The 22,076-nt window shown below is 40.6% G+C and overlaps 1 protein-coding gene across 1 annotated transcript in view; it reads right to left on the bottom strand.

Moving 5' to 3' along the window:
* The window catches only part of NEK11 (NIMA related kinase 11), a 385,800-nt gene that overhangs the window by 129,248 nt on the left and 234,476 nt on the right, over positions 1-22,076 (bottom strand). Inside the window, exons 6-9 of the mRNA XM_082258375.1 lie at positions 17,323-17,472; positions 17,158-17,236; positions 9,953-10,041; positions 5,666-5,785 (exon numbers count right to left, since the gene is read on the bottom strand). Of these exons, the coding sequence (XP_082114501.1) occupies positions 5,666-5,785; positions 9,953-10,041; positions 17,158-17,236; positions 17,323-17,472 (438 nt within the window). The remainder of the gene's footprint in view (positions 1-5,665; positions 5,786-9,952; positions 10,042-17,157; positions 17,237-17,322; positions 17,473-22,076) is intronic.

Below are 22,076 nucleotides of genomic sequence, written 5' to 3'. Positions count from 1 at the left end.
CAAGCGCAGGTACTTTTGGCGCTTAACGTCATTCGTTTACCATTGTGTGGGGTTGTTTTTCAGGGTTTGGGCTTGGCCCCTTAGTTCCAGTGAAGGGAACTCTTAAGGCACAAGCATACCAAGACATTTTTGGACAATTTCATGCTCAGAACTTTGTGGGAACAGTTTGGGGATGGCCCCTTCCTGTTCCAACATGACTGTACACCAGCGCACAAAGCAAGGTCCATAAAGACATGGATGAGCGAGTCTGGGGTGGAGGAACTTGACTGGCCTGCACAGAGTCCTGACCTCAACCCAATAGAATGCCTTTGGGATGAATTAGAGCTAAGACTGCAAGCCAGGCCTTCTTGTCAGTGCCTGACCTCACAACTGCATTTCTGGAGGAACGGTCAAACATTCCCATAGACACACTCCTAAACCTAGTGGACAGCCTTCTCAGAAGAGTTGAAGCTGTTATAGCTGCAAAGGATGGGCCAAAGCAAAATTGAACACTACAGACTAAGACTGGGATGCCATTAAAGTTCCTGTGCATGTAAAGGCAGGCGCCCCAATTCTTTTGACAATATAGTGTATATATACATGGCAAAGTGTGAATGTGCAATGAATGACCCCTAAATGTCCCCTCAGCATACAATAGGAGACTCTCTGTGACAAAAGCATAGGGGTCTTGCATTGAAACCACACAGCACCAAAATCCCAGTGTCAGGGCACAGTAGCCCATACAAATCATATGTACTGTACATACAAGCATTTATTTACAGTTTTCAGATAAAATGAGTGCATATAATTTTCCCTTTGGTATACCCTATCCTTAAACAACCTTCAGTGTAAACAAAGGGTGTAATACATTTTAATTCTAAAGTATAAATCAAAGAAACATTTTACTAGGTAAAAAAATTACATTCTGTATAATTATGGAAACATTCACTGAAAACAGACCACCCAGTCAGTTTCTTAATATGTTTTGGTTTGCAATTTGTCTCCATGCTCTTAACCACCCTTATTATATAAAAAACATTATTTATTACGGTAAATGTCTTTGTGATGCCCAGTGGTTCTTTGTTCCATGGAATAAAAATGTTTATTCATAAAATCTTTACATTGATCTTTCCTCAGTTTTGATGCATGTTTACCTCCCTATGAATTCACCAGGGGATAAGAACAATTGTTAAGTGTACAATATTGTACAATTATTTTGTCTTTTGTTTGTTTAAGTCAAACTGTTAGGTTTACAGAAGTATATAAACTCTCATTACTGGTAAAATGAAGGTGGTTTCTACAACTACTTCTATTTGTTGTCAATAAAAATCCTTTATGACTAAAGCGGTAGTAAACCCAAAAGCAAACATTTATGATTTTGCAGCTTACCAATTCTTAGATATGGTGGCTGTATTCATTTTCTTTTTTAGGCTTTCTTTTATTTTCATCTGGTGATCCTAACAGTAAGTCTGTTGTTTTTTAACAGATCAAGCTGTCCTGCAGATATAGCAGTTAAAGAGTTGAGACTAACCATTCACCACTGACAGAGGTGCATTACAATGATAAGATTTTATTAATTTATGTCAAACCTTTATTCCAACAGATTAAAATAAAAACAGTTTTCTGTAATTGCTTAGAAATGTTAGCTGGAGTTTGGCTTCAATGTGTTAGTGTATTTAAGTTTGCTAGTGCATATAGCTCTCCTCTGCCCTAGATTAACACTGTAGCTGTCAAAAGGTGTCTCTGTTGCTCATTCATCCAGTGTGGGCACCCAAATACAGGAGGTGTGTAACTGGCCAAATCACTAGGTAAAAGCAAGAGGAGAAAAGCCTAAAAAAAGAGATAAAATGCAGCCACCACATCTAATGATTGGTAAGGTGCAACATATTACATGGTTGGCTTATGTGTAATATTGATTTAGCCCCTGTTCACACCGGTGCAACTTGTCATGCGACTTGACAGTTCCAAATGGCATGACAAGTCGCACGCTATTGTTGGCAATGGAACCATTCAAATTGGTGCGACTCTGACTTTGCGGCGCCGTACTGATTAAAAGAAAAAAGGTTCCTGCGCTAGTTTATGCAATTTTAGGTGCGACTTTTTAGGTGCGACTTGCATAGACATCTGTGCATGAGGTCGCACAGATGTCAGCCAAGTAGCACCTGAAATCGAGCTGACCTGCTACTTTGAAAGTGAAGTGAAGCAGCACGATTTCAAAGTAGCATTAATGCGAATCAGGGTTAAAAGTAGATCTTACCCCAGTCACTGAATATATAAACTTTAACATGTTAATGCACTGTGAGAAGTTGCTTTGAGTTGTTTTAACCACTTGCCGACCAGGCCATAGCCGAATGAAGGCTACAGCGCGGTCGGCTTATTCATACCTCAATTATGCCCATCCGTGCCACATCCATGCCTCATGCCTGCCACATCCATGCCACATCCATTCCTCACCCGTGCCACATCCATGCCTCACCCGTGCCACATCCATGCCCATCCGTACCACATCCAAGCCTCATCCGTGTCACATATATACCTCATCCGTGCCACATCCATGCCCATCCGTGGCACATCCATGCCTCATCCATGCCCATCCGTGCCACATCCATGCCTCATCCGTGCCACATCCATGCCTCATCTGTGCCCACCCATGCCAATTCAGTGCTCATCCGTGGCTCATCCATGCCACATTCGTGCTCATCCATGCCACATCAGTGCTCATACATGCCACGTCAGGAAATAGGCACATGTCCGGTTCTCTCCCCTCCTCGCACGCTGTACACAACGATCGGTACAGTGTGCGAGGACAGGAGAGAGACTTAAGCTACACTCATCCTCTGCCTCCTCCATACCTCAATTATGCCCATCTGTGCCACATCCATGCCTCTCCCATGCCACATCCATGCCACACCTATGCCTCATCCGTGTCACATCCACGCCCATCCGTGCCACATACATGCCTCATCCGTGCCACATCCGTGCCCATCAGTGCCACATCCACTCCACTCAGTGCTCATCTGTGCCACATCATTGCTCATCTGTGCCACATCCATGCCACATCATTGCTTATCTGTGCCACAACCATGCCACATCAGTGTCATCCGTGCCACATCAGTGACACTACAGTGCTCATCAGTGCCTCACAAAATTGTAATAGGAAGTCAGGAAATGAGAGGTGCTCCCTGCATGTTGGGTCTCCTTATGTGGCCAGGCTGTGTAAAAGTCTCACACATGTGGTATCGCCATACTCAGGAGGAGTAGCAGATTGTATTTTTGGGTGTCATTTTTGCTATGTACATGCTATGTGTTAGAAATATCTTATAAATGGACAACTTTGTGAAAAAAAAATGTGTTTATTTTCTTTCCACATTTTCCAAAAACTTGTGGAAAAAAATTACGTGTTCAAAAGACACATTATGCCTCCTAGATTATGTGTTGGGGTGTTTCCTTTCCAAAATGGGGTCATTTTGTGGGCGTTTCCATTGTCCTGGTGCTCCAGGGCCTTCAAAATTGTGATAGGTCATCAGGACATTATATGTGTAATTTTTGCTCCTAGAACACCTGGAGGTACTACTTGGATGTTGGGCCTCTGTATGTGGTCAGGCTGTGGAAAAGTCAAACACATGTGGTATCCCCATACTCAGGAGGAGTAGCAGAATGCAATTTGGGGTGTAGTTGCAAGTATGCCTATACAGTGTGTGAGAAATAACTTGGTAATATGACCATTTTGTGAAAAAAGAAAAAAGAAATCTTCATTTTGCAAAGAATTGTGTAAAAAAAATTACAACTTCAAAAAACTCACCACGCCTCTTACTAAATACCTTGGAATGTCTGCTTTCAAAAAAATGGGTCATTTGGGGGGTATTTGTACTTTACTGGCTTCATCCGGTACATCATCACATCAGTACATCAGGTGTGATACATTTTCAATGATTGGCACGATAGCTTGAAAACTCTATAACCTTCACAAAGACCAAGTGATATAAACTTATTTGGGCTATTTTTACCAAAGATATGTAGCAGTATAAATTTTGGTCAAAATTTATGAAGGAAAAATACTAAATTTGCAAAATATGTAGCAGTATACATTTTGGTTAAAATTTATGAAGGAAAAATACTAAATTTGCAAAATTTTAAAACCGAAACAAAGAAAAATGCATTTTCTTACAAAGTTTTCGGGTTTTTTCATTTATAGCACAAAATATAAAAAACCCAATGATGATTAAATACCACCAAAAGAAAGCTCTGTTTATGTGAAAAAAAAGGATGAAATTTTCATATGGGTACAGTGTTGCCAGAGTAATTGTCATTCAAAATGTGAGAGCACTGAAAGCTGAAAATTGGTCTGGTTAGGAAGAGGGTTTAAGTGCCCTGTAGGTAAGTGGTTAAATCTGCACAGAATACCTAGTGATTCTGCCATAAAAGTTCTTGTTCAAGCACTTGTATTTTAAAGCGGTATTAAAGTGAAAAAAAAAAAAATTGCAAGCAAGTAGGCTTCTTTATTTAAGAAAAGACATTCTAATCTTTTCTGAAATAAAACAAACTTACCTGCATGTTAGCAATCTTCTTTAGGATGTACACTGAGTTGCACATGAATGTGTACATTCTTTGCGCACCTTGGTGCACTAATGATGTATTTTTGTTAGTTACGTCATTCCTCTACCAACCACGCAAGATGGCCAAGACCTGGAAGAAGTCAGGGAAAAGATGTCGCCACCAGCAAGGGAGTTCATGCATGTCACATCACTAAAACAGAGATGAGTATTGCTGAACTTTAGTTCCACTTCCCTCCCCTAAGCCTAACATCATGTAATTACAATGTAAAAAGTATAGCCTCCATTGACCACTGAGACTGAATGATGGGATGGGATTAGCATTTCGAGAGGGCAGGACCTATTCTCAACTTTGAGAGAAGTTAAGGCTCTTGGACAGTGGTGGCCCATCCATTAGGGGCACAGGGGCCCCCCCTATCCATGCGTCCAGCCCCCTAATCTACATGCAGGGCGCCGAACGCATGGATTCCAATGGGGTTTTTTTTTTTTGAAGCACGTGACTAGAGTCAGAGGCTCTAATAGGCTTCAAAAAAGGGTGGGCTCGGGCGCAGGGCACTGCGCCCTGAGCCCACCCAGTTGTGTGACAATAGCGAATGAACATTCGCTATTGTCACACGGATTCTCCTCCTGGCCAATCAGGAAGCGGGTCCTGAGACCTGTTTCCCGATTGGCCGAAAGGATAAACCATGCTATTGGCTGAGGAGGAGGAGGGAGGAGACTCAGGGGAAGCCTAACTCACAGAGGAGACTTAGGAGGAAGCCGCCGCCGCCTGCTCTCCACATGTCAGTCCAGGGTAAGTGACCCGGCGACGGGGGGGGGGGGTATGGTGTGCGGGCTGGAGCTGGTGGTATGGGGGGGGGCTATGGTGTGGTCTGTCTGCATCCCCCCCCCCCCGGCCCCATGAAGCACCAGCCGCCACTGCTCTTGGACTTGAATACACTATGGTGGACCAGTCATTTTCAATGACTATTTACTTTTTTAAAGCTTGCATTTATCTGAAGCTGAGTTTTGAGAGAAGAGTTTTACTTCTACTGAATTCTGAATTCAGAAACATTAGGAACCTAAAGAGGTAATGAGGGCAAAGTGGGCTTACAAGTCTTATTCATGTCATGTGATATGTACATATTTCTTACTTCAGCCTTCTCGCCTTCTCATCTGCAGCGCTCTGCTTTCGTAGCCTCATTCTTTCTCTTGGGGTCATTTTCTGGACCTCAGAAAGCTCACGAAGAGTTTGAAGATGGAACTTTCTCTGACTATAAAAAAAAAAACACAAATGCAGTGCGCAGAGATTGTAATCTTTCCCATATTCACAGGAGAACAGTCCTCGGCAGGAAACCTACAGACGTCACTCCTTCACATCATTCTACAATATTAAAGTCTATTTCCCAGCTTAGTTTGAACATTATGTCAGCTTAACGGACTCAAAGCACCAAGCATTAATAATGACACTGCAGGTGAACCATGAATAATAAGTATAATTTGCTTAAATAACTTTCATTTCACTGTAATCTGTTTAAGTCTTACTTTGAAAAATGACATTGGGTAAAAATAATTATGGAAAAAATCAACGTAAATCACAGAAATGACAGGCCATAGAATGAACCACAGGTTACTCAAAAAAAAAAAAAAGCCTCAAAAGGTCATTATTGTAAAATGTCCATTAGGTAAAAATAATGCATATGATGCATTCATGGGAAGTGCAGATTATTTTTACATCAACGTATAAAATGTTTGTTTTTCTTACAGGCACAGTTTTCTTATTAAATCTAAGCTAGTGGCAGCGGGAGTCTAGAATGCAATACTTATGGGTAATTAGACATGTTAGTTATAATGTAGAGACATATTCTGTGAAAAAGACCTATTAAAGCAAGCAATTTTTAGGATTGAGTCTCCAAAAGCTAATATTAGTTTGTGGGTGATTATCAGTTTGTAGATGTATGTGCTACATATTCAATCTCTTAGCAGGATCGCTACACTTTTGCTCCCAGCTTTACCCAATTGCATCTGCACTCTGTAGGATTTCTGTTATGACAAATTTTGTCAATAATAGTTATGTAGGGAAATATATATTGAAATACAAATATACACTCACCGGCCCCTTTTTTTTTACCTAAAAAAGGGGCCGGGGGAAACGTATATTTGTATTTCAATATATATTCCCCTACATAACCATTATTGACAAAATTTGTCATAACAGAAATCTTAGCGCCGGTTCACATTACCGCGATGCTACTTGCAGGGGCGACCTCCGAGATCGCGGTGCGAGCAGCGCGCCGCGACCTCGGAGCGGCCGCCACGGACTTCATAACATTGAAGTCTATGGCGGTCGCCTCCTGGTCGCCCCAAAGAAGCGACGGACCCTTTTTCTAGGTCGGAGCGACTTGTGTCGCTCCTATTAGAACGGGTCCGCAGCTTCCCTATGGGAGGCGACCTGCGGCGACCTGTGAGGCGACCAGGTCGCCTCACAGGTCGCCCCAGTGTGAACCGGCACTTACAGAATGCAGATGCAATTGGGTAAATCTACACCTTGCTAGTACCAGGTTGGACCCCCTTTTGCCTTCAGAACTGCCCTAATTCATCATGGCATAGATTCAACAAGGTGTTGGCAACATTCAGACTGAAACTAGAGGACTACATTCTCTCGATGCGGCCATGCGTTACAGATCACTCTATGCTCCAGGGAATCTCCTAGGATTCCATTTCTGCTTATCCGTGGCTTGACTCCCCTTCTCTCCCCAACTCCCGGTGGGAAGAGTTGCACACGCTAAAGGAGGAAGGATTTTTCTTTTATATTGTGTCATGTCAACTATTGGAACAGTTGTATGGACGTTGAGAAATATTTAGTGATATATGAGAAGATTCTAACCATAGCATCAACTACTCATATCTGTGTTTCTCCTGATGCAGCGAACTACTGATTTAGTGAAATGCATTGAGATCGATACAGCACAGACTGATAATTACAGAGTATCAGAATGTCAGAAATAGTTGAAGTTATATCTTGTATGTATTCTATTTTTTATTGGTGAATGTCATTGGCATTGTTAAGACTTTCTCATGTTGTATTTTTATATGTATTTTTCATGTAATAAATTTATGTATTTTTAATGCATGGTGTGTGTCTCTTCAAAGTCCCGTGGGCCTCTAGTTTCTGTCTTTAGGTACATTTTTGGGACTGAGACACACATGTATTCCGCATATATCATGGTCTTTTTGTATGTTGGAAACATTCCTTTGGTCTATATTGACATGATGGCATCACACAGTTGCTGCAGATTTGTCGGCTGCACATCCATGATGTGAACCTCCCGTTGCACCACATTCCAAAGGTGCTCTATTGGATTGAGATCTGGTGAATGTGGAGGCCATCAGAGTACAGTGAACTCGTTGTCATGTTCAAAAAACCAGTTTGGGATGATTTGAGCTTTGTGACATGGTACACTATCCTGCAGGAAGTAGCCATCAGAAGATAAGTACACTGTAGTCATAAAGGGATGGACATGGCCAGTGACAATATTCAGGTAGGTCGTAGCGTGTAAACAATGCTCAATTGGTACTAAAGGGCCCAAAGTGTGGCAAGAAAAAATCTCCCACACCATTACACCCCCACCACCAGCCTAAACAGTTGATACAAGGCAGGATGGATCCATGCTTTTATGTTGTTTACGTCAAATTATGATCCTACCATTTGAATATCGCAGTTGAAATTAAGACTCATCAGACCAAGCAACATTTTTCTAATCTTCTATTGTTCAATTTTGGTGGCCTGTGCTAATTCTAGCCTCAGTTTCCTGTTCTTGGCTGACAGGAGTGGCATCTAGTGTGGTCTTCTGCTTCTGTAGCCCATCTGCTTTAGGGTTCAATTTGTTGTGGATTCAGAGATGGCTTTTTCCATACCTTGGTTGTAACAAGTGGTTATTTGAGTTACTGTTGCCTTTCTATCATCTTGAATCAATCTGCCCATTCTCCTATGACCTCAACAAGTCATTTTCGTCCACACAACTGCTGCCCACTGGATGCCTAAATGCACTGAGTTGCTGCCATGTGATTGGCTGATTAGCAATTTGTGCTACCAAGCAACTGAATGGGTGTACCTAATAAAGTGGCCGGTGAGTGTATATTTATTTGGGGAAAATTGTAAGACAGCTGGTTGCATGCTTTACAAAGCCTCTTAGCGATCTATAATATGAACAGACCTCATGCCTTTAAGTTTGAATATTTAACAACCTTGGAAAAAATACCTATATGTTGGTATATTGATCATTCCCACAAAGCCATTCCCATTCATGAACAGGAGCCTTTTACAAGCAGCTATTCACAACAAGAAATTGGTATGTACAACCATACCGCAGCACAGGAATTTAGTATACGGGAACAAAGATCATGAAAGGTAATACTTGGTTCGTTTTTTGCATAGAAATGGAAATTAACATTGACTGTTTGGTAATACTATAATAATGATGGCTGAGAATTGAGAATACTTGAGCACAAATATTTGTTATGTTGGCTTGGTGACCCGATTAGTCAGTTGAATTCCACTCCAGGTCTTGCCATCTGTCAACAGGCTCCGTGCAGGTCGTGGTTCCAATGTTCTCCCTTCTGTCTCCACGGAGGACTACTTTACGATCCTGCGTGGGATCCTCCACACAGCCCATCCAGGCACAGACTGTCTCCCTGTATAAATCCTGTGAGTTGAACCTGTCAGTATGTTTTTTATGATAAACTGTTTTACGCTATTGGTTGCTTGGCACCTTTTAACCTTCCCTTCTTCTATTCCAGTGTGGGTTGCATGACCCAGGAGAAGGCTACCTGTTTCCAACAGATATTATAGACATTTCCAACTGACTTTTGTCTTGTATTCCTATCCAGACAGAATATTAAGAGACAAATTTTCATATATATGTGCGCACATGTGCATAATTTTATTTTTACTTTTATTTTTATTTTTCATTTATATCAGTTTGGACATTCCATTTTTCAATTTTTAGACTTTTCACTAGACAGGCTAGGGTAACGCTGGAAATTTCTGTTTGCTTGCGTCTGCATTTATGTTGAATAAACTTTTTCCATTTTATAGTCACTATGTGAAAAACTGTTCAGAGAACCGAAATCTATTTTTAAGATGTTGTCATAGAGGCTTATTGATGTATAAAACGGTGTGCCTATCTATTACTTTAAACAATAAAAGTTTACACTTTACTGTACTAAGCAGAATTTAACCTGTGCTTCTCACAGGGTTCACTGAAAAAAAGTATCTGGATTTTAGGAATAAGGGCATAAGAAGTTTCCTAATCAACCAACATGGTATCATTTCAAATGCTACTTAATGAAGGTAATTTCTGATATACAGAAATACCCAGCTGTGTAAAATGACCAGATAGAAAAAAACAATAGGCTCTTATTTTTATTTTATTACTTACACAGCATTTCTAATTTGGTCAGCTTCTTTTTGACAAATAATGGTTTTGTCATTTTCAAGTATGGATCCATAAAGCTTCCATTGTACTTTCTAAAAAAAAAAAAAAAAACAGCAACATTACATAAACATGATCCACCAATGTGAGGTGTACAACATAGAATGTCTAACAATGAACAGAGGTTATCAGGGCTTTTTTTACCCAGAGAATAGGTGTAGGAACTCCCCTTTTCAGAGCGACCCCTTGTCTCCACCCCTACCCACTTCGGAGCACCGTCCTTTAGTCCAACCTCCCAGTACTGCCCCTTTTAGAGAATACAGAACCAAGTAACATTTGTGGCACTAAGTAATTTGTAGGGAATTTGTTAATGATAATAAGAAAAGCCATAAAATAGATCCCCTGCAGCCAACAACGATTTGGATCCCCCCCCCCCAGCAACAATGGACTACCTGCAACACAATGCCCCCCCCAGCAACAATAGACCCCCAGCAGCAACAATAGATTTCCCTGCAGACAGCACAAATAGACCCTCCAGCAGCCAGCAACAATAGGACCCTCTCTCAACAGTAGATCCCTCCCAGCAACAATAGACCTCCCCTGCAACGATAGACAACCAAGACCACCAGCCACCACCTCCCTTCCCACGGCCACCCCCCACAACATTAGATCCCCTCCAGTGACATTAGATCCCCCAGCAGCATAAATAGACCTCCCCAGCAACAATAACCCCTTGTTTCCCACAAAAAGATCCCCTTTAGTGACAATAGAACACCCTGAAGCCAGCATCAATAGACTCTGCAGCACAACCCAGCACTCATTGCTATTACATACATTCAGTGCTGGAGGTGGCGGAACTGCGTTCCCCCATGGTACCGCTGAAAAAAAGCCCTGTAGGTTATTAAGAAAGTATACTCTTAAAAAATCTTTAATCAATATTTTGTGAGGTCATATTGAAAGAGTCTTTACCCTAAAGCAGGCTTGCCTACTATTTAGTAGTTGGAAGGAAGGCAAAGCACACAAATGAACCTGACTGCAGGTAGTAATGATGTCTCTACCCTCTTTTCATTGCTCAGTTTACCCAGGAAATAGTTTTCTGGCTTGTATAACCTAAATCACTATGCATCAAAGCAGAGCTAATCCCTAATCTTTATTACAAGCTCTTGATAAATTGCTAGTCACCTTCAAAGTCCAGATTCCATTTAGTGAACAGCAATAAAAATTTACCTACTGCCAAGAGCTTCAGCCTTTCTCAGGTTTTGATGCTGTGCTGTGTCTAAAAACATAAATTTTTTGTACTTACTGTAAAATATTTTTGAAGTATTGAGAGGCATTAGAATTTAGTAAATTAGACAATTGGTTTATAATGTCATCTACAGGTGTTTGGGACTGGCAAACTAAATGTGAAGCCAGTCCCTGTATAACACTGCCTGCAACGATTGTTTTTTGAGCCAAGCAGTACCTAAGGTCACTGACAGATGGCTGGGACCTATGTCCATCAATGGACTTCAAGAAAAAAAACTACAGTAAATACAAAAACGCTATTTTCTTTATTATCCATTGAGGAACATCAGAATTTAGAATTTTTAGACAATTGCAAAGTCCAAAAACAGTCCAACTCATTGGCAAGGACCACTCAAATATCCAACAGATGTGGAAATTATATTATAAATAGTATCTGAGGGGATAAACACTTGAACAAAGTCTAGAAGTAGGGCCTAGCGAACATGAAAATTGCCATCACCCAGGGGAAGGGTATAGCTGATCAAACTAGTGCTCCAGACCAAGACATGTAATCACCAGGAAGAGGAAACTTCTACCTGCAGGACAACAAATCATGCACAATAGAGAAAACAGGTGGAACAACAAACTAAATAAACAGGAGAAGAAAACTTGAACATGAGTTGGATGTGTTCATAGTTTAGTGAATAGGCAAATAAACTAGGCCAGATTGGGCAAAACATCCTGTATCCCTATGACCTCTGAATGATAAAATCCCTGAACAAGCCAGCAGGGATCCCAGTTGATATCACTGACCAAATATAGGGGAGGCTTTCAGATTCTGATAAGGGCTGAAGAGGTTCAAGTTCTTCAAAGGGATTCACTGCTTATGATGAAAATTACTCTTTTGTACAGATAAGTACAATATCGAATGAGATAGCATAACTACAGGTAAGAAATAGAGATCCATAGTGTGGGAAACTCACACAACCCTGAGAAAATGCACAATGGGGTGCAGTAATAACTAAAATAGAAGACTGGATTCAAAGGTCTAGAGTGAAAGCTACAAGAAGAAGCTTAAAAAATCCAAACTCCAAATAAGTAAACAACCAAGGGACCCAGCAGAAACAACATTCAGCCCCCACACTTTCAAAAATGGGGGTGTACCTTCAAGAAGAGAGTTGAACAGATGAGACAAAGAACATTGAGCATCCATATCTGTGTAAAAAGTAGGAGGTAGACTGTGATCATCGACGGGGTACTACTGTAGTAGTAGGTGAAGAACAGGGATCCACTGGCCCAACACAAGATCTCATGCATTGAGGCAGGCACACAGTTTAGGTGCCAGGGGATCCAGGAATGGCATTTTCAAGGTCAGGACAGAACAAACACCCATGCACAAGTAAATTAAATGTTCCTTAAAGTTGAACTAAAGACAAAACTTTTTTTTTTTTATTTTGGATAAAGTAAGGAAGGGTTATAACCCCTGTCAGTTTCTCTTTTGTCATCTAAATCCCATAGAGGAGATTTCCCTTCACTTTCTGTTTCATAGCCAAAACAGGAAGTGAGAGCAAATTCTTCCAAATTGAAGGAGTGTCATCAAGGTCACCAGAATTAGTATTGTCATTAGACGATTTCCCTCTATTCCAATTCTGGTGTCAACCCAAAATTTGAGATTTTCTTTTACTTTTATTTTTGATGACAATAGCAACCAGGACAAATCTAAAACTAAAAAAAAAAAAAAAAAGTTGCCTTTAGCTACAATTTAAGCATATCTCCAGTGTGCCAGGCACTAAGCTAAAGAATTCTACACATATGAACAGACATTTTGTTAATGCAAGACATAAGCTGAGATGCTTTTCAGAAATTATCACAGTTGAAATAAAGGGCTCCAGACAGATGTTCTATTAAAGCATCTGGATATGAGAGTTTTTTTCTGGACACGGAGTGGTCTCCACAGTGATATGGGTTTACAAATCTTTGTCACCATCAATAGAGGGTGGAGAGTCATTCCAGATAACTAAGACTGGGACTTGAGTAGTCTACTTTGGTAGTAAAATCCCTAAAGGTAGGAACTAGAGCTTCAGCTCGTCTGGTCCTACTCACTACATGAGTCCTCGGGAGACTGGGCCACACCAGAGTCTGTGCCACAGCTCTGGACCTAGAAAATGCTCTGCAGCTAACTAACACAGTAAACAATGCTCTAGAAAGCAACACAAAGCAGAGTCCGGTGCCCAAAGGTCACATTCCAGGCCAGGTCATTATCTCCATGCAGTGGGTCTGCAGAGCCCTCCGTGGCTGATTAACACAGAAAGCAAAGGTATGGAATGCGCCACTATGCAAAGCCCAGTCTCCAGTCCAGGGGAGCCCTGCAAATATTTGGTCCAGTGGGGTATGGGAATGGCCTCCAAAAGGTATTGCTAAGGATACACCAATCTGAACAGCCAAATAATACACATATCTGCAATGTATCAAGTATCTTGATTTAAAAAAATGATAAAAATAGGAATAAAATGTCTAGTAAGGAATATAGTTAGTAGAGCTAAGGAAAAGGTGTCAAACTTCCTTTGGAGAATCAGAGTGTTTTAAAGGGGCATACCGTGTTATACAGTTTTTTTTTCATTTTCCATTGTCCCATATTCCAGCAGGTGGCAGTATAACCCAATTAACCAAACAATTCAGTGTCCCCTAAAGGGAAAAAAGCCTAAAAATGAAAATGAATGCAGCCACCACATTAAAGGGTAGGCAAACTGCACTTTATTACATTTTTGGTTTAATAGCACTTTAAATATAGTTCATAGTGTTTATTTAAGTGTCCGATCATAAATAAAAACTTTGGAGTCTCAAGAAGAAACTTTTCTTTCCTGCTCAATTACAAGAACAAAGTAAATTTAGTGATTTTATAAAGCACACATAATTCAATTATAAGTACGTTTTCAGAAGAAAAACAATTCTTATTGCTCAAAGTAACCACTGCAATTCTCCTTTCTCATTTTCTAGTAAAACATGATTTGCAGGATATGATTGGTCCTTGTTAGCTACAAACACTTTTCATCATTATTCATAAATATTATGTGTGCTTCAGTAATGCGTTTAGTTCCTGTTCGGGCTGAATGATAATTACTTGGCTAGCAGCAATTTACCAGTTAACGGTATGAGGAGACATCGGGCAGTTTAGAAAGGAAACACTGACATGTAGATAAACTGAATCTACCGATAAAGTGTGTATTTTCTTGTACATCAACAAGCTTTACAAATATCTACAATGGAGTTTGGTTTGTTTAACTGAATTTTGCAATTACAGAGAGCAAACATGGTGTTATTTTCATGGATTTTATTTAATTAATCCGCAACACAAAAGCTGCTTCCAATGCTAAGCAAATACACTAACAGTAATCAGATTTTTAGAAATTCTTGCAGATAAATGATGCTCACTCACGATATAAACTACATACACCAGCAGTTAATGACAAATGACATTATACACAGCAGATAAATAAATTACATTAAAAGTCTATTCATCCTTTTCACTGGAAAATGAAATGTAATCATTAGATTTTCATTTTGTCTGTGCCACAGCATACGAAAATGTAGTCATTCTTTTTAAAAGACGTCTTTAGGCCTCATGCACTCAGGGCATTAAGAAAATGAGAGAAAAAAAATGTGTTAAAACCCACGCTAAATAATAAGTGCAATTACTACCTGCAGCCGCTGTACGCTTAGATAAAACTAAGAAAAAAGGGGATTGCAATATTAAAACAGCGCTACCAGGTAGATAGATATAAATGTAACGGACATAAGGTGTATCTGTGCTGAAAACTTAAATATTCATAAATTCATACAAATGTATAAGGTGCACTAAAATCCTCTACTATATCAATATGAAAAGTGCTCTTGTGCAAAAATGATATACTCATAAGTTATTATGAATATATGATAATAATGTGCCACATATATAATTAAAATCCAAGTAAATGTACAATATGTAAAAATGACAAAATGTGCAAAAATTAATTAAAAATAAGGCAGCAGTCCAAAAGTAGTGAATAGTCCACTTAAAGTGCTGAAAATCGTGCTCCACACAAAAAAGTGCTCAGTGCTTGCAACAGGCCCTCTTGGGGATCCACTCACCAGATTTACGCAAATCAAAAGCCTTAAGAGTAACAAGCAGACACCTCCAGATCAGCCTCCAACCTCAGATATATGGTGCTATCAAGCCTCGGTGTCCCCAGATGGACAATGGGAATAAGCCTCCAAAGAATTTCTCCGAGATAACTTTGCACACAAACCCTGCTCATCTTATTACTGCAGCCTAAACGGAGAACACAGCCTACTGCTCCCTCTCCCGCCAGCAGCCAGCCAAGCTCCCCCTTCTACAGAGGCATTAAGAAAATGAGCTGAAAAGCCAGTACCGATGGCAGGAAAAAGCAGCTGTAAAAACGTGCCTTTAAAAGCTTCTCGCATTGGCGTTAATGCACGTTTAGCCGTGTTAGCGTTTAGAAGCGTTTCTCGCATAACATGTCAAAATCAATGGTTCCCTATGAGAGCCGTCTTAACTGATCCGACTTTCAGCTCATTGAATGAATGGAAACATTCAAGTCAGATCTGATCTGAATTTGACTGCGTTGCTATTCCAACATTGCATAGTAAGTGGCTTAACAAGTGCTCTTTCACAAAGTATTTGGTTAAAAGGAGTTTACCTTGCATGCATTTACAGTAAAATTCCCAAATTAAAAAAAGAAGACATGCATAACAATGAAAAAAGTTGATACACAGCCATCCATATGGAAAAGTATTAGTAATTAAACAAAACCTGACAATACAATAATGGTTATAAACAGACTGCAGCACCATGATAGAGGTACCTACACGTGCCTCTTTGTGTAGGTACCTCTATCATGGTGCTGTAGTTTGTTTAGAACCATTATTGTATTGTAAGGTTTTGTTTAATTACTAATACTTTTCCATAAGGATGGTTGTGCATCAATTTTTTTCATTGTTATGCATGTCAATATGTTTAATTTGGGAATTTTACTGTCAATGCATGCAAAGTAAACTCCTTTTAATCAAATACTTTGTGAAAGAAGTCTTTGAAAGCTTTGTGAAATTTAGAGTGCTTTTACATTCAAATTTCAACATTTCACGGTTGTGTTGAGAGCAGGCCTGCCCCATCCTACCTCTTTCACCTTTTTACTTTTTCACCATTATGATGAGTTGGCCTTACTTATCCAACTTGCAGGTAGATGAGGTTAGAGGAGGCCAATAAAGTGGCTGTAAACCCTCACAAATACCCAGTGAAGTGAACAGCCTCAGATGATACACAGAGATTAAACAAATCCTCCTAAATAGGTTGTATGTGCTTAGCTGCAGTCTTCTCCTTTCTACAACTCCCTCAAAAGGGCAGATCTTGTTTAAAAATCTTTCATCATCTGTCAAGAGCACAGAGGAGGGGGCGGGGAAACTGCAGTTACAGTGTGTGAGAGCTAACTGGAGGAAAGGAACACACCCCCTTCACACAGCAAAATAACTACATTCTGAATAGACAAGCTCTGTTCTTAGTGCCCCCCCCCCCCGACACAAATTTATCTCATGTGTCAGGAAAAAGGCTCAGAAGTGACACATGCTGATTACAGAGGAAAGAAGGACTAGAGAGAAACTACACTTAGAGCTTTGGATAGAGATAAGTAAACACTCCAGATATATGTTACTTGCTCAGATTCCATGAATGAGGTTTACAGCCACTTTAAATTCTCAATCATACTAAGAAGTTTCCAGAAAATGTTCACATGCCCACATTGTAGTATTGCTGCCTGTTCAGTACCCCCATTGTCCTGACAGATTTACCTCAAGCTGGATATACATGCACCGAAAATTGTCTGGTTCTGCAGGACAGTGTATACCCTGCTTTAAGCTGATTTCTACTTATCATTTTCATAGCCTGTTATGCAGCAAAACTGTTTTGTAGCAAGCGGTTTTCATTTATCCCATACCTGTAGCTGATCAAAAATATATGGAATCTGTAAAACCTCCACTGCTCCTGGACGAAGTAATGGATCTTTGTTCAGCATTCTGAAAAGTCAAAAAGTATGTATTGTAAATACATCTGCTTAAAAAAAAAAACAGAAACATGATACCATGTGTAAACAATGCAATACCTGCTCATTATACAATTAAGGTCACTAGAATAACGATCAGGTAGAGATGGTGTTGGACCTTCCACAATTTTCAAAACAACAGCTAAAAAACTGTGTCCAGTAAAAGCATGTTCCAAGCAGCATATTTCATGAAGAATGCAGCCAACGGACCTACAAAAAATCGGCACAAAAAATTAGACATGCTACAATTGTTCCAGTAGGAGAAAAACAGATTTACAGTGGGTACGGAAAGTATTCAGACCCCCTTACATTTTTCACTCTTTGTTATATTGCAGCCATTTGCTAAAATCATTTAGGTTTCACTGCAATTTTAAAAGGAGTCTGGTGCCGTTTTGTTCACTGATTCAAGAGCAAATTTTTACTTCAATCGCACCTGAACCATACTTAAAAACGCACCACGGCCGGCCTGTAGATACAGTGGGTACAGAAAGTATTCAGACCCCCTTAAATTTTTCACTCTTTGTTATATTGCAGCCATTTGCTAAAATCATTTAGGTTCATTCTTCTTCCTCATGAATGTACACATAGCACCCCATACTGACAGAAAAACACAGAATTGTTGACATTGTTGCAGATTTATTAAAAAAGAAAAACTGAAATATCACATGGTCCTAAGTATTCAGACCCTTTGCTGTGACACTCATATATTTAACTCAGGTGCTTTCCATTTCTTCTGATCATCCTTGAGATGGTTCTACACCTTCATTTGAGTCCAGCTGTGTTTGATTATACCGATTGGACTTGATTAGGAAAGCCACACACCTGTCTATATAAGACCTTCCAGATCACAATGCATGTCAGAGCAAATGAGAATCATGAAGTCAAAGGAACTGCCTGAAGAGCTCAGAGACAGAATTGTGGCAAGGCACAGATCTGGCCAAGGTTACAAAAAGATTTCTGCTGCACTTAAGGTTCCTAAGAGCACAGTGGCCTCCATAATCCTCAAATGGAAGACGTTTGGGACGACCAGAACCCTTCCTAGAGCTGGCCGTCCGGCCAAACTGAGCTATCGGGGGAGAAGAGCCTTGGTGAGAGAGGTAAAGAAGAACCCAAAGATCACTGTGGCTGAGCTCCAGAGATGCAGTCAGGAGATGGGAGAAAAAAAAAAAAAAAATATACTAAGAGTAGGTTCCTTTGTTGGCCTCTACAGAAATTACACTCTCGAGGGTATCTGAAAAGGCACCTATTGATCCCAATAGACAAAATCTGAAACAAACTTGGGAATGTGGATTGGATGGATCCAAAAGATGAGGATTCAAAACCAATTCACCAGAAAGAGGTGATCAAAAATAGGTGCCAATGATACATTGAAAATAATAATAACCGAGGTGTTTGAAATGGTGAAAAATAGAACAACGTTTATTTAGGCACTTGTGCCTGGTGAAGGAACACATAACATATGTGAAAACAGAACATAATAAAATCAATTAAAACCACATAAAAACAATGGATATGCAGCAACTGTACCCAAAAACATTGATGAAGTATTATATTGCACAGCATGTGGTGAAATCACCTGTTGAATGAAACAACATAGAAAAACTCGGCTATTATGGGGATGTTTGCACAGCGGAAGATAATCCTAGGAAATAGGAATGGTGGGGCTGTAGCGCTGTGTCAACTACCCAATGGAGTAGAGTGAAATCCTCTGGGAAAAGTCCAAAATCAATATTCAACAATGCAGGATTGTCCGGTCATGGACTATATCACTGTGGTCATGGACTAACCTCTTTTTCTTGACCATTTATAATCTATACTATTGGTTTGTATACCTCTGTACAGGGACATCTGCTGGTACCAGCAAGCCTGTGCGAAGGGCACACCAATCATAATTTTTGCGCAGGCAAGCACTATGTCGCTTAGCATTTGGTGCAGCACTGGTGATATCTTGGTTTTTCTTGTTTTGCCTAATTTGTTCAGTTTATTCATTCATGCTAGTGCTAGCTCCCATGTTCTGGTCTGCTACATTATGCTAATTGTTGACCCTCATGTTTTTTCAATTAAATTGCTTCACCCCTGAGTTGAATCATGCTTTACTACACTGATTTACTATCGCCCACAAGAGTGAAATGCTGATTGATCTCGGGGGTGCAATATTCATAGATAAACGCCGGGAGGAGAAGGATGTTCACTTTTTAATTACTTAGGTGACACACTGACATTAAGTGGTCTAATCATGTCTGCATTCACCGTTGGTCTTCCCTTGATCAAAGGCACCTGTGTCTAATCTGCTGATAGACGACGGATTATCATAAAAGTGAACACCCATCCCCTCAGTAATCAGCTCTGATGAAACCGACGTCTGGTCGGTGAAACTAGTCAGCTCCAGCGTTACTTGGATTGCACCAACTAAACCCACCTCCTCGGGGCACTCTCGACCCCTCCATCACTGGCTCAACTTAGGCTCCCCCAGCGTACTGCTCGCCACACCGGATGTGATGTAGGGCCGACATCCACGGACCCATTCGTCGCTACTCAGAGCGAGGCTTGAGCCAAGTACAGAGGGGAAGACGCCGACGGAGGACTGTTGAAGCCGGAGGGGTCTTGCCACCGCATATGGAGGTATGAATTTTATTCCTACATAGCCCACATTTACAACGGTGCATACCGCCTCTCCTCAGCCCAGTACGGAGGACTTCATTACTGTTCATCCCCGCACACCACATGGTCTGTTAGTGCATCACCCAGGGGACAGGTGATATCTCATGCATCAGACCCGACGGCTGCCATTGGAGAGAAGTGCACTGTTTTTCTGGGCTGCCAGCATCTTCAGTGATATCACCATTCACTGCAATTCAACATCATCCCTGTTTAAATCCTTGCTTGTCTATCATGCCACAGTGATATAGTCCATGACCGGACAATCCTGCATTGTTGAATATTGATTTTGGACTTTTCCCAGAGGATTTCACTCTACTCCATTGGGTAGTTGACACAGCGCTACAGCCCCACCATTCCTATTTCCTAGGATTATCTTCCGCTGTGCAAACATCCCCATAATAGCCGAGTTTTTCTATGTTGTTTCATTCAACAGGTGATTTCACCACATGCTGTGCAACATAATACTTCATCAATGTTTTTGGGTACAGTTGCTGCATATCCATTGTTTTTATGTGGTTTTAATTGATTTTATTATGTTCTGTTTTCACATATGTTATGTGTTCCTTCACCAGGCACAAGTGCCTAAATAAACGTTGTTCTATTTTTCACCATTTCAAACACCTCGGTTATTATTATTTTCAATGTATCATTGGCACCTATTTTTGATCACCTCTTTCTGGTGAATTGGTTTTGAATCCTCATCTTTTGGATCCATCCAATCCACATTCCCAAGTTTGTTTCAGGAGATGGGAGAAAGTTGTAGAAAGTCAACCATCACTGCAGCCCTCCACCAGTCGGGGCTTTATGGCAGAGTGGCCCGACGGAAGCCTCTCCTCAATGTAAGACACATGAAAGCCCGCATGGAGTTTGCTAAAAAACACCTGAAGGACTCCAAGATGGTGAGAAATACGATTCTCTGGTCTGATGAGACCAAAATAGAACTTTTTGGCCTTAATTCTAAGCGGTATGTGTGGAGAAAACCAGGCACTGCTCATCACCTGTCCAATACAGTCCCAACAGTGAAGCATGGTGGTGGCAGCATCATGCTGTGGGGGTGTTTTTCAGCTGCAGGGACAGGACGACTGGTTGCAATCGAGGGAAAGATGAATGTGGCCAAGTACAGGGATATCCTGGACAAAAACCTTCTCCAGAGTGCTCTGGACCTCAGACTGGGCCGAAGGTTTACCTTCCAACAAAACAATGACCCTAAGCACACAGCTAAAATAACGAAGGAGTGGCTTCACAACAACTCTGTGACTGTTCTTGAATGGCCCAGCCAGAGCCCTGACTTAAACCCAATTGAGCATCTCTGGAGAGACCTAAAAATGGCTGTCCACCAACGTTTACCATCCAACCTGACAGAACTGGAGAGGATCTGCAAGGAGGAATGGCAGAGGATCCCCAAATCCAGGTGTGAAAGACTTGTTGCATCTTTCCAAAAAGACTCCTGGCTGTATTAGATCAAAAGGGGGCTTCTACTAAATACTGAGCAAAGGGTCTGAATACTTAGGACCATGTGATATTTCAGTTTTTCTTTTTTAATAAATCTGCAACAATGTCAACAATTCTGTGTTTTTCTGTCAGTATGGGGTGCTATGTGTACATTCATGAGGAAGAAGAATGAACCTAAATGATTTTAGCAAATGGCTGCAATATAACAAAGAGTGAAAAATTTAAGGGGGTCTGAATACTTTCCGTACCCACTGTACTTGGCTTCAATATAAATATTTTGGTTAATTTTGTCAGACCACTGTGTTGCTATGACTGTTTTAGTGATTTTTATAGCATACTGTAAATATATGAAATAGTACATTTAAGCTACCATGCATTGTTTCAAGAAACTATCCCAATTCATGTGCTAATGTACTGGTTCATGAAGATCAGACAACAGGAATCGATGTTGGCAGAGGTTAGGAGGTGGTGGACACAAAGGAGAAGTTTTTGGCAGGACTTGATAAAGCAAGGAGAAGTCTGGAGAGATCCTGAATAAAAGGAAGAAGACTCCATCACAAGAAAGAACCAAGTTAAGTAACTGTTTAGTGTATCCCTATCCCTATTGTATACATAGCCCATGCTCATTTGCTAGGAAGGATAGATAGCTTATGCATGTGTATAATATATGCATATTTTTGTGATACTCTGTATGTTTTGTA

Source organism: Pelophylax lessonae (genome assembly GCF_965119305.1).
Source record: "Pelophylax lessonae genome assembly, chromosome: 5".
In the NCBI taxonomy this organism is placed as follows: domain Eukaryota; kingdom Metazoa; phylum Chordata; class Amphibia; order Anura; family Ranidae; genus Pelophylax; species Pelophylax lessonae.
Note: the sequence above shows the minus strand (reverse complement) of the source record. Positions and strands in the feature narration are given on the sequence as shown.